This window comes from Hyalella azteca, unplaced genomic scaffold, assembly GCF_000764305.2.
Source record: "Hyalella azteca isolate HAZT.00-mixed unplaced genomic scaffold, Hazt_2.0.2 contig5861, whole genome shotgun sequence".
Classification (NCBI taxonomy): domain Eukaryota; kingdom Metazoa; phylum Arthropoda; class Malacostraca; order Amphipoda; family Hyalellidae; genus Hyalella; species Hyalella azteca.
In genome coordinates, this window is record NW_025936040.1 from 107,675 (window position 1) to 121,666 (window position 13,992).

At 39.1% G+C, this 13,992-nt stretch overlaps 1 protein-coding gene across 1 annotated transcript in view; it reads left to right on the top strand.

The window, feature by feature from the left end:
* The first annotated feature begins 297 nt into the window (after window positions 1-297).
* Window positions 298-13,992, top strand: part of LOC125177935 — a 31,419-nt gene continuing 17,724 nt past the window's right edge. The window contains exons 1-4 of the mRNA XM_047880664.1: window positions 298-383; window positions 5,454-5,594; window positions 7,149-7,289; window positions 10,546-10,571. Of these exons, the coding sequence (XP_047736620.1) occupies window positions 298-383; window positions 5,454-5,594; window positions 7,149-7,289; window positions 10,546-10,571 (394 nt within the window). The remainder of the gene's footprint in view (window positions 384-5,453; window positions 5,595-7,148; window positions 7,290-10,545; window positions 10,572-13,992) is intronic.

Consider the following 13,992-nt stretch of genomic DNA (forward strand, 5'->3'; position numbering starts at 1 on the left):
AACGTTAATTTTATCAGGTTAGTATCGAGTGTTTTAACAAGCGATGTAACGTCATCGCCTGGAACCGGCGTCCGGCCGCGCGAGCTTAATGTGGTTACGGCGAGTTACGGGGAACTGGTGGGGGTTACGAGGGGGTTACCGGGGACTGGTGGGAGTTACTGGGGACTGGCGGGAGTTCCGGGAGACTGGCGTTGGCTATAAGAGGCGCAGGCAGTGGTTATTATGAGGTATGCAGTGGGTGAGGTAAGGGTGACTCTGGGGGGCGATATGTAGCACGCTCTTGTATGTAGAATATAGATGAGTCCCTCCGCCATCCCACGGAGGAAATATCGAAGGCCTGAGCTGAGTGGAGCAGATCTTAGACAAGCTCTCGGTTCTGGCTCGTGAGGTGTGCCACTTCCAAGTGGATATATCGCCTCGATATCGTCTTACATGCACGACACTTGGGTGCTGATGACAAATACGAACACGACAGACTGCCAGAGGTTGCAAGAAGACCTGTCTGCAATATATGACTTGAATTTGACTGAAACAAGATTGAGGTTCTGGGATACAGAGGTAGCGGAAAAATCGGGATGAAGTGAATTACGACTAACTGGCAACGGACAGACGGAAATTTAAAAAGTAGCAATTTGCACGTGATTTATGAGTGCTAATGAGAACCCAAGTCAAGTTTGGTGGTCATTGAATGGAAATAACTGCAAGAGGTTGGCGACAGATGAGGTGGATATTTTAAAAGTTCGGAAGAAGGGAAGTGAAACCAAGGATCACACCTTTAATAGCACTTGTTTTCCCTCTCCTTAAATACTGCTGCCAGCAATGGACCCCGTTTATTGCGGCGCAGTAGGGCTATCGGAAGCGCTACAGCGAATTCTCTCGTCTAGGATCTGCGGAATGGAGGAGCCCAACTACTGGGATAGGCTGAAGTACATTAATTGGTCTGTACTCACTGCAGAATAGACGGGAAAGTTATGTCATTCTGTACGCCTGAATTTATAACAGGACTTATAATGGGGGACTATGCAGAGACATGAAGGGAAGACTGTGCAGAATGCCCCAATTCCGCTACAGAGCTGCCGCAAGATTTCACTCTCTGCGGGAAGGATCCCTCTCAAAGGCTGGACCAATGTTACTTAACGTCTTGCCAAAGGAGCTAAGTGAAGAGCAATTCAACCTAGAGACCTTCAAGAGATGACTTGATGGAGTCGTTAGCACATTTTCTTAGACAAGAAGCAAGCAACAGTATCGCGGATCAGCGTCTCCACACGACGAAGATATCGAAGGCTGCAGCTGAGCAGGGTCATTTTATGCGCTCAGTGACCGCTCTAGCCAACCTGCTTAGTCCATTTTCATCGATTTCAAAATTCGTTATCGAGGGTAAGGGATTCTGAAGGATGAACATGATCTGCTTAAGGATTGTAACCGCTCGAAGGAAAAGCAGCGTCGCCAGCAATATATTGTAGAGCTTTTATTTCATTGTATGGCTCACCGTTTGTGTTTTAACAGTTTTTTCTTCGCATTTTTCTTGCTTTGCCAGCTGTCAAATACATTTTCTTCATAAGCAAAAAATACATTTTCTAGTAGGCGGCAATTCAGAAAATCAGAAAAAAATCGTTATTTACAGTTTTAGCTTTCACGCTTCCGGCGATGCAAGGTTATTTTCTTTTTATGCAGGTTTCATTGAAGACCAGAGAATTTGTTTTATTGACAATTTTCTATTTTTCTTTACTCTACTTTATTCATGTATCACCATCCCTCCGTCATTTTATTATTTATTTGACTTAACAATGTCCCAATTAATCGTTTATTTTTATTTTATTTATTTTATCTAAGTTTCTGTGACACATCAAACAGTTGCAAGCATTTTACGTCCACCCTTCTCCAATATTTCTGCACCTAGTCCTGAGTCCTTCGTACACCTAATGGACTATATAGCCCCTTGCTCAAGCATTACTTTTCGTACTTCCCACAATTTCTTTTTCTTCGTGATTTCGGCTTCACTTAGCGCCTCTCGCAGCGTGTTTGTCGAGCGTGTGAAGAGGCACAAGTTCAGCAATAGGCTTCGATTTTACAGGCCACCTCAGCACACTTCGAACACCTCCGTAAATTAACAGGACTAACTAAATTATTCTATCTTCCAAGAGAGAATTAACTAACTAAATTGTTCTCTCTGCTGTCAAGAAATTCCCACGGCATTTTCTTGACAGCAGACTTGTCTATTTCGTTGAGAGGTGTTAGATGTGATGGTTACTTCTATACTAGCTGAATGATGAATAAAAACAATAAATTACACATAATAAAAGATCTCAGTGCGTGTGATATTTTGGGTGCGAGATTTTGACACCTGAAGGTGCAGCAATTGAACGTTAATTTGAATCCGCACGCAGCACGTAATTGTGATAAATTTTAGTACAAGTATAGATAGTATAATCCATTACTCAGAGCTAGATGAGAACATCCTTTTATTCGAGAGGAAATTCTGAATATTGCATCTACTTCAGCAAATAAATTCCCAGACATTAGTAAAATTCTTAACAAAATTCTAGTCCCTAAGTCTAACTTCAACCTCATAATGGCGGCTCATCCCAAAATGAACATAATGGCATCAAGGGTAAATGAAAATGCTTCAACAATTTTTTAAATCATTTAATTTCATTCAGGAAATTACCAGCGCGCCTTCAAACTTGATGAAACAGAAGAAATCTTGCCGTCTCGTCTTTAAAATGTGGACCAGCTGCCCCAAATTGATTTAATGTGACATTCAAAAAGGAATGGCCAAAATTGTTTAAAAAGTTACTAAAAAGCATAAAAATTTTGAAAAAAAAATAAATATTGCCATGCCTTTCCTGGCTATTGATTTTTTCTAAAACACCGTCCGTCGCAATTTATTTTAGTTGTGTCTGATGTTGGTTGTTCTCCTCTGGATTCCCGCTGCAGCTTGGGGCAGATCACACAAAATATTCAATTTCCATTTCAGCTGAAATATTATGTGCATTGCGATTAAACCCGCCATTACTAGTACGGTGAGAGAAAGTTATCGCAAGTAAGTAGTGCTATAGCATTTAATGTCGAAGTAAAGTTGGTTTCATGTAAAATATTCGGATTTAGAGGTTCTGTGCGAAGACCCAAAGCCTTTAGCGACGACGATAATCTTTAGCTGGAATATCGAGACCATTAGAGCGGATGCCGGGCAGCTCCTGGGCAAACATGGTTGCTTTTGTTTTTAGTTTTACAGATTTCCATTGTGCGCTGAGATATAAAGTAAGGAAGCTCGTTTAAATAATACTAGACATAAGTCAAGCCTCAACTATGTCAAAAGTTGGTTATGTAGTTATATATTTTAACGGAATAACCACAACCATATAAAAAAATTGGAAGATATACTTGGAGCCTTCAATCGAAATTCCACTCAAGTTTATTCTTAGCAAGTTAAATAAATTGAAGGCGTCATTTCACTGATGAACAAGTCAACATTGATTCAAGTTTTGCTTGAGATGCAAACTAAATCTTAGAGCAGGAATCAAAATTTTAGTTAAGTAACTACATATACCATTCATTGGCACAGGATATATATAACTAAATTTTTGGGTGTGCGGGGATAGGGTAACACGCATAATTTGCATAATTATATATTGCTCTCAATTATCATCATACTGCAAAATCAGTTAATTGTCTGTCCTGTCTTATCCTGTAGCATTAATTACTTCGCTCTGTGTTTGATCCATATTTGGTGTCATTTTAGCGCATTTTCTCATTTATGGAAAAAATGCACTATTGTGCTCGCCATGTCCGTCTGTCTGTCTGTCTGTCTGTCTGTCTGTCTGTCTGTCTGTCTGTCATCATTTATGGAAAAAATACACTATTGTGCTCGCCATGTCCGTCTGTCTGTCTGTCTGTCTGTCTGTCTGTCTGTCTGTCTGTCTGTCTGTCTGTCTGTCTGTCTGTCTGTCCGTCCGTCCGTCTGTCCGTCCGTCCGTGACCTCAAGTTTTCGTCGACGAGAAAATGCGCTTTCTGTCACTCACTGCAGTGAGTACCGAGTTATATTTTTTAATAATCTGGAAACCATTTAATGTAATTATCGGTCTTGTAAATCCTTTTGCTATCGATGTTTCGTAATTTCATGCATGATTAAATCTACATAAATATAAAGCATTTAAATAATTGAAAATCATTTATTTGCCAACTCTTATTCTGCATGCAACTGTGCAGGTCTAATTTGAGTGCAGGCATTCATTGTTCATTTTAGCCAAGCAATCCTGTAAAGAACGGAGCTTTCGCCTCATCCACAGTCGCTACCATTAATTAGCTAATGGCCATTTGGTCGCAGTCCTGGTAATGGAGTTATATTAGTTACAAATATTTGAACTTACGCCATGGAATAGCAGTTTTGGAGTCTGTCTGGAAATCAAACTGAAATTAAGCTTGTATAACAAATAATAAACAAAATATAATATACATAAAAATGTAATATATATTATGTATAAATAAATATTATATAATGAAAAATAATATTGTATAGTGAAATAAATAATATGCATTTGCGTATACACTGGTACGAGAATAACGGTATTCAATGCGATTCACACTCAGGAAGGAATGTTTCCTCATTCATGGCACTAAATAAGTAATTCATTAGCTAACTCTTATTTGTGCCGTCGATATCAAGGTTAACGTGGAGGTTGTCATTAAATTAATTGGATCAATGACCAAGTCTTCAATTGTGTCTTCAATTAAGACAAATATGAGGCAGCACGTCACTCCACCTACGCATTAGCTAGACGACGCCACGCCGGCTTATTGTGCGTACATCACAGCACAATATTATTATAATTATTATTATTATTATAATTATTATTATTATTATAATTATTATTATTATTATTATAATTATCATTATTATTATTATTATTATTATTAGTAGTAGTAGTAGTATTATTATTAATATTCGTATTATTTTTATTATTAAAAAATAATTGCAGACTAGCTAGGGGAAGAGAGGACTCTATTTTATTCTTATGTGTTTCAGCTGAGAACGTGAAGAAATTTTTAAGCCCCTTAATATACAAAAGTGAAAGATCTTCCAAATTCCTTTGTTTAATCACTAAGTAATTAATTTATTTAAGTAATTAACATACTCATTCCGGTCACAGTCACCTGGAATCGATCACACTGACACTCAACCAAATCGTAGCAGACCAGTTAAAATTACCGCATAGTGATTGATTTGTTGACCGAAAATTACCGCATAGTGATTGATTTGTTGACCGAAAATTACCGCATAGTGATTGATTTGTTGACCAAAAATTACCGCATAGTGATTGATTTACTCACCCAAAATTAGCACATAGTGCATAGTGAATGATTTGTTGACTGAAAATTATCACATAGTGATTTATTTGACCGAGTAATTAGTTTACTTAATCACAAAATAATGAACTAATTTACATGGCAGACACCTGGAGGCCATCACAGCTCGCTGCGAGACGTCCTATTGTCACCAGGGCGCCTGTCAGGCCGCCGTGCAGGCGCTCTACAACGGCCTTATGGAGCTCCATCAGGACCTGGCCCTCAGGATAGGGCTGTGTGTCTGCAGGTGAGGGTCTGTAGGGTCTGCAGGCGCTCTACAACGGCCTTATGGAGCTCCATCAGGACCTGGCCCTCAGGATAGGGCTGTGTGTCTGCAGGTGAGGGTCTGCATGGTCAGCAATTGAGAGTCTGCAGGCGAAGTTCTTCTTTATCAAGACACTGAAGCCTGATAGTCTGGCACTAGAACTATATTTTTGCCATTATATATGTAAGACGTAGAAATGCTAGCAGCGCGGTATAAGACCATTATGGTCTAACCCGTTCCAAATGTTTAGTTGTAACTACCAAACGTCCTACAGGTTTGGCTAAGGCTAGTAAGTCAGTAAGCAGACAGTGCTAGGGTCTCACAATCGTTTTTCGTACAGGGGAAGGATACTTTTAAAATTTATACTGCTTTCCTGAATTCATGTCTGGTGACCAGATTACGCACTGTATTACAGGCATGCAAACGCTTATGACACCTGAAGTTACTTGATCTTCTAACGTCCTAGGTCGGTGTTAATATTGTGAATATGTAGCTAATTCATATTTACCAGTATTCTAATTGCAGTTGATAATTATTAATTCTGTTAAAGCAATAACATGAATAATAACACATCGAGTTAGAGTTGATGGGTAACTCCGCTAAATTATAATAGGCTAGCAACGTTCCTGGAAAATAGGTTACGAGGGGTAACTGGAATAAATATATTTACGTGGTAGCTACATATACATAGCAAACCCGCTTTTTACGCTCAACCCCCCACCACCGGCATATCTCATGACATCCCCCCCAAAGTTACCCCCCTTCTTCCCACTCGCCCCATCCTATTATTTTGCATAGTTTAGCCTCACTTTTATTTTTCATAATTAATGCATAATAAATAATCGTGCTCGTAAGTTTACTTTTAAAAGTCAAAACTAATATAAATAACTACAATACGATATTATGAAATCCGAAACATTCATTTATCCAAACTAGAAGTTTCTTAACTTTTTTGCGATGCCAGATTTTGATCAAAAAAAATCTAGAAAAATCTGACATGTCCATCTGTATTGCATCATAAGCTATTATTGTATGATTATTTTACTTTATTTCATTTTATTGTAAAACATTTCATCTCATATGATTGTGTTTCCTTATCGTAATATTTAATTTTGTCAAGTCTAAATTACATCACGATTGCTGAAATTTTAGCCCTTGTTAAATTTCTTATGATTTTTCTCATTTGGTCACATTTTTCGTTATTATAAACTATATTTGCTGCCAGGTTTAGTTTGCAGATTTGCAAGCTTTGTAGCTTTTAATTTACTTCAACCACGAAAGAAAAGATTAATTTAACCATGATAGAAAAAATAAATTTGTATTAATATCTCATAGTATTAATGATTTACAAAGCATGCATCGCAGTTTTCCCCAGACTTTCATTCTAGAATTTTTTTAATTTATTAGCTATTTCGAATTTTTTTCCAGTCAAAATCAGTTTAGACTTTTACAAGCTTTAATTGAATATAACAATAACGAAAAAAATTAAATTTTCCAATATTTATGATTTACAAAGCATTTTTCCGCCATGGTCAGGCCGGGCGAAGGCCTCAACGCGACAGACTGCGTGCGCTCGCAGCGTCGTCTGCACCCGCACTGCGCCGAGCAGACCGACGCGCTGTCTGTCAGCCAGTGTCACCGCATCGGCAGAGTCTGCAGGAACGACAAGGTCTGCAGGTGAGCCATGGGTCTGCAGGTGAGTCACGGGTCTGCAGGTGAGTCACGGGTCTGCAGGTGAGTCATGGGTCTGCAGGTGAGTCACGGGTCTGCAGGTGAGTCACGGGTCTGCAGGTGAGTCACGGGTCTGCAGGTGAGTCATGGGTCTGCAGGCGAGGAAATACGGTGCAGGTGAGAAGAGGGTCTACAGATGAGAAAAGTATCTGCAGTTGAGAAGATGGTCTGCAGGTTAGGAAAGGGTCTGCATGTGAGTTAAGGGTCTGCAAGTGGAAAAAGTGTCTGCAGGTAAGAAAAGGGTATGCAGGTGACCCGTGGCCAGCTGGTTATCCATGGGTCTGCATGCAGATTTGGAAATGGTCTGTATAAACGACAAGGTCTGCATATAAAGAAAAGCTCAATACTTATTCACTAGTATTAAATATTCTTGCTTACAAAAACAATAACCTGGAAAACGGAGCGAAATTACTCAATGAATATGAATGAATATGACTGATCGTCATAATTCTTCTCGACAAAATCATCCAAATTTTCATCTGCCGAAAATTCAAAAGATTATCCGCTGTAATTCTACCTCACCTCTTCCCGCTCTAGTGTCGTGCTAGTGCAGTTATCCTCCTCACGGTTCCTTGATTGAATTTAATGTTTATTTCCCAAGCTCCTTCTCTTCGTCAATTAGTGATCAATATAATATGATTAAGAATTAATTTGCCTATATTTCATTATGTGGAACAAATTTAACCAATTACCCCTGAGAAATCCTCATTACCAAGTCATTAGCGACAACAGAACCGTTCACTCCGAGTGTTGATATATACGTAATTGTGCTGATAAATGTACAAGGTATAATTGTATTTCAGTATACTCCGTGCTATTGTGGAATATTTAGTGAATGAATAACTTTCTGCAATTTTATTTCAGTATGTTCAGTGTTTCTCGGGATATCTGGACATGTTAATATTTCTGCAGAATAGTTTCCTACCATTTCCCCTCAATGTGCTCAGTGTGATACATATTTGCTATCGGTGATTTTACGTCCAGTGTATTTTCAGTGCATTTCCAGTTTACTTCCAGTGTATTTCTAGTGTATTTCCTGTTTATTTCCAGTGTATTATCTGTGTATTTACAGTGTATTTCCAGAGTATTTCCAGTTTATTTCCAGTGCAATTTCAGTATATTTCCACTGTTTTGCCTGTGTATTTCCAGTGCATTACCTGCGAATTTACGGTGTATTTTCAGAGTATTTTCAACGCATTTCGAGTGTATACTCAATGCTGCTTAATTTGTGCCGGAATGCCGTCACGGCTTCATTGCTTCACTGTTTCTGTAAGGTTCATTGCTATCGTGCAGTGACTGAGCTAAATAAGGAGACACCATGGCAGAAACGTGACCAGAAAACTTGTGAACGCCCCAGCAATATTAACATAAAACAGATAACTGCATCAAAATGTTTCTCTTGAGCTTCTCTCTGTACAGCCTAGAGTAATCGTGGTCTTTTGTAAGAATATCATAAGCGTACATTAATCGAGCGGGACTATAGAAGATGGGGTCATGAAAGAACTAAAATAATGCAAAGGACGGATGTTTTCTTCCTATTTCCTGGAAAACGGATCGTTAGCGTGCAGTTGACAGCGTTCATGACCGCAACATCGGTCTTAGCGCACATTTATATTATCATCGTTATTTTTATTAATTATTATTTTACTATTGCCATCATTCATGTCGAGATGGCGAGATCATGTTGACCTTGTATTTGTGCATTAAATAATTGAGTTCAGGCTCCTTACCTATGCAATAAATGGATAGCAGATCCGGTATTGTCTTGATAGAATAAACGCAGCCTTCGTCTTCTCTTCTGTGATTGGCAATAAGTCGTGACTTTTGAGTTCTATATTATATTAATAAATCATTTGAGCTCAATATTATAAGATTAAATCATTTGAGCTCAATATTATAAGATTAAATCATTTGAGCTCAATATTATAAGATTAAATCATTTGAGTTCAATATTTAAGTATCCGGCAAGTCATTGCCGTTTCCTACCCTTATGAAAAATTATCACTTATGTTTCAATCAGCAATTCTTGCCTTTGCCATTACGTATTAGATGAATTCTAATGTGTTTTGATTGTTGTTATTAATGAAAGAAAGTGTCAATATTAAGTGTCAATATATTTTTCACACATAAAAAGTGGTTTATATTTGTGAAAAAATCTCAGTTCTTGCTTTCGACTTGTCCATGGCATTGGGAGTAAATCTTTGCCTTAAGATTCGCTGCACAAAAAGTAATATAACATTTATTAATGGCTGTGTTGTTGATCAAATGTAAATCTTCTCAATGTGGGTAAAAAATTAAATTATTACCTGAAAGGCCTCCATCAGGAAACATAGATAGCATTGTTTGTGTTTTCTCGAATTGAAAAAATAGGTCTTCATTTTTTGGTTGAATTTAATCATAATTATCAGTCATTGCCTTTACTTTCACCATATAAATATTACAATCCATTGACTACGTTTTCTGATATAAATTATTCACTTAATTTAATTGATTTACCCCACGATTTGACAAGACGTCAAGAGTCTCGCATTACTGTATATTCTATTTAGAAAGCACTTTGACATGAGGATTAGGACTTCTGCCATGCAGCAACGTAACAACTTCTTTATGTATTAATGCAAATTTTATTCCTTTCAAAATTTATCAATCCAAATTTTATATTTTTATACTTCTGTCAAACCAGAATTTACGAATTTTACTTGTACTAATATCACTATCATTTCCCGCGTGCGTGTATAAATGATACTCGCATGACCGGCAACAGCTGAAGTTCTCAGGAATAATTCTCTTTACTCTTACCCATCTATCATTAATTTAAAATAAAATAATAATAAAAATAATTCTCTCCGGTCATCTATTCAAATCACAAGATTAGTAAGAAAATTGAAAATATTTTCATAAAATGCATTGTTGGGGCACAATTAATAAAATGTATTCTCATTTCTTCAATCGAATTTGTGCAAGACTTTGTGATTGGTAAAACTCATCATTCCAAGTCCACACTCAGCGAAATGAGAGAGAATTTGTCCAAACAACGCAATACTTTTCTTGTGTGGGGTATCCTGACCCACTATGGTCCAGTAATTGAGTGTATCAATGCTTCATATACGCTCCTACTCCTGCTGTGTGTACGAATGTGTGCCAACATTTATACAAAATTTTACACATTTATTTATGCGACACTCTCTGCTGGTGCTGTGTGAATACTCTGGGCCAACCCATGCGTGGGTGAGTCATGCTCTGGGCCAACCCATGCGTGGGTGAGTCATGCTCTGGGCCAACCCATGCGTGGGTGAGTGGCGTGTTGGAATTTTCCTGTGAAGGCAAATATTGCATGAATTTCTTCTAAATTTCATCTCGTTTCCTCAGCGGAATTGAAAAATTTTTGTTATGATTCCTTTTTTGTCTTGATGTCTTTTCCGGCCGGATACATTTTTCCTAAAAGTGGAATTGAAATTGAAAGTTGAAAGTCAACTGCACGGGGCCTTTGAAAATATAGTAGGTACATTGTTCGCGTCGCTCCTCTAGAGACGCCATATTATAATGGTTCACGTGCAAACATTTTTAATACATATCAATCATTATTTCCGATGACATCAATCATTTTGATAAATTTCGATGATTTTCTCTCGTGATAACTATAAACTGAGAACGGAATATCGACCTAATGAAACTTTCAGATGATTTAATTGAAAAGTTGAAACTCATAACCTTTATAATAACATACAATGCATTCCTACAAAAAGATGACCATCTTGTATGTTCATTACATAATATTAATACGAGCTTTTACTTTGTGATAGGGTTCAAGCGCTTAAAATACAACAATAATTTTCAAATTACTTCATTTGAAGCACATGTTCATTGAGAGTGTCCCAAAAACTTACAATTCATCATTCATTATGTACATTAGTAATAATTTTTTCATTACTGAATTTCAAATTATTAATAACATGAATTCTACATAATGAATATCTATACATTTTTCGTGTTATGGTCTTAACATGGCCTGAATTTGCCATAGCAATAGTACCGTTCTTTTCTTTTCGTCGACTCTCGACAAAACTTTTTGATACATCGATCAGGAAAATTCATCGAAATACAACACTTGAATTTAACACAAGTAACAGTCACAAACCAGGCATCCTTTTTTCTTATCATTAAAATTAAATTTCTGTTCGAAGTAAAATCTTCAAAATTATTCCTATACTAGAAACAATTAATAAAAATTGTAAGGTCTATTGTAATGTTAACGCCAAAGCTCAGGCAAAAATACAGTTCCTGACGAGGTAGAAGTTCACATGCATCATATAAGAAAAATACCGGGACTATTTCCTTGCCATTGTGAGGCACTAGAAAGCCTCACTAGTGTGAGGGAGGCGCCTCTGCCTCACTAGTGTGAGGGAGGCGCCTCTGCCTCACTAGTGTGAGGGAGGCACCTCTGCCTCACTAGTGTGAGGGAGGCACCTCTGCCTCACTAGTGTGAGGGAGGCACCTCTGCCTCACTAGTGTGAGGGAGGCACCTCTGCCTCACTAGTGTGAGGGAGGCACCTCTGCCTCACTAGTGTGAGGGAGGCACCTCTGCCTCACTAGTGTGAGGGAGGCACCTCTGCCTCACTAGTGTGAGGGAGGCACCTCTGCCTCACTAGTGTGAGGGAGGCACCTCTGCCTCACTAGTGTGAGGGAGGCACCTCTGCCTCACTAGTGTGAGGGAGGCACCTCTGCCTCACTAGTGTGAGGGAGGCACCTCTGCCTCACTAGTGTGAGGGAGGCACCTCTGCCTCACTAGTGTGAGGGAGGCACCTCTGCCTCACTAGTGTGAGGGAGGCACCTCTGCCTCACTAGTGTGAGGGAGGCACCTCTGCCTCACTAGTGTGAGGGAGGCACCTCTGCCTCACTAGTGTGAGGGAGGCACCTCTGCCTCACTAGTGTGAGGGAGGCACCTCTGCCTCACTAGTGTGAGGGAGGCACCTCTGCCTCACTAGTGTGAGGGAGGCACCTCTGCCTCACTAGTGTGAGGGAGGCACCTCTGCCTCACTAGTGTGAGGGAGGCACCTCTGCCTCACTAGTGTGAGGGAGGCACCTCTGCCTCACTAGTGTGAGGGAGGCACCTCTGCCTCACTAGTGTGAGGGAGGCACCTCTGCCTCACTAGTGTGAGGGAGGCACCTCTGCCTCACTAGTGTGAGGGAGGCACCTCTGCCTCACTAGTGTGAGGGAGGCACCTCTGCCTCACTAGTGTGAGGGAGGCACCTCTGCCTCACTAGTGTGAGGGAGGCACNAGGAGCAGCCATGTAGGAGCAGCCATGTAGGAGCAGCCATGCAGGAGCAGCCATGTAGGAGCAGCCATGCAGGAGCAGCCATGTAGGAGCAGCCATGCAGGAGCAGCCATGCAGGAGCAGCCATGTAGGAGCAGCCATGTAGACTTCAGGTAGCCTAGTAAATGCACTCACCGTCTTCATGTCATTCATCATTCACAACTCGTGGTCATGCGCAGGCATTCGTCCTTGTAGAAGCGGTGGCCGCTATTGGAAACAGTCAGTTCTTCGATTGTGAAACGTCTAGTTTCGACATACATAAAATATGTTTCAGTGCGTGCTTCAGGTTCTAAAGTAGAACTTTTCTTATCAGTGAACCTGGTATGGTTTCAGAAGTGCTGGATGATCACATCCAAACTTCGCTTTTAACTTCAAAAATCTGAGCAGTTGACACAAATTTTGAAGGATTTCCTAACAAGAATATCATAAATAATTGGGTATCAAACTAAAAATTTGGAGGGCGATGGCATAAAAAAAAATAAAATTAATATGGACATAAAAAAATTTGCTCCCATATTTAAAAGCATGATTACTTCAAATTAAAATATGACCAATAACAATGCAAATGTTTTCAGCTCTTTTTACGATTTCGGCTCTTTTACGAAAAAATTTCTATTTTTCTCGCAAATATAACTGATTCGCCAAGCGACTTCAACAATGCTTACGTGATTTCTATCTCATCCACCACCAATCCTCAATCAACCTTCAGGACGATGAATGAGTTTATCAGATATTCAGGTATTCCTGATGAACCTGTACAGGAAGTGCCCCAAAAAATCAAACCCATTCATAAGGCGCCTCGCAGCACAACCTGGAAAGCCCTTTAAATTGTCGATGAAGGGTAAACAAGCACTCAACGGCTGGCTCAGCTGTTCAACCACATGTCATTTAAACGAATCATTGATTAGCAAAACAGCAAAATAAAACAGTAAAATACATTTCTGTAAATAATTTTCGGTTACAGGTGTCAGCTTCCATGTATCATAAGTAAGCAGTCAAAAATGCAAGTTTAAGATGCTAGATGATATCAAGACGCGATAATATTGTCTTTTTTTTAAGGCCGATGCCCTTGACCTTTCTTATACGCCCCTAATCGAATTTACGTCAATTTGCAAATATATTATAATCTTGTAGGCAAATAAACATGTTTCACGGTTTTATCAGAATACAGAACTTTTAAAAGATGCCCTTTAACAAAAGTACATTTAAAAGTCCATGCATTTTAAACAACATGGACGGAATAATAGCATTATTTTTCTTGCATCGCGCATTCATTTCTACTACGTGCAGCTCTATTGACAGATGTCATTAGGCGTCGATTGCATGTAACTCA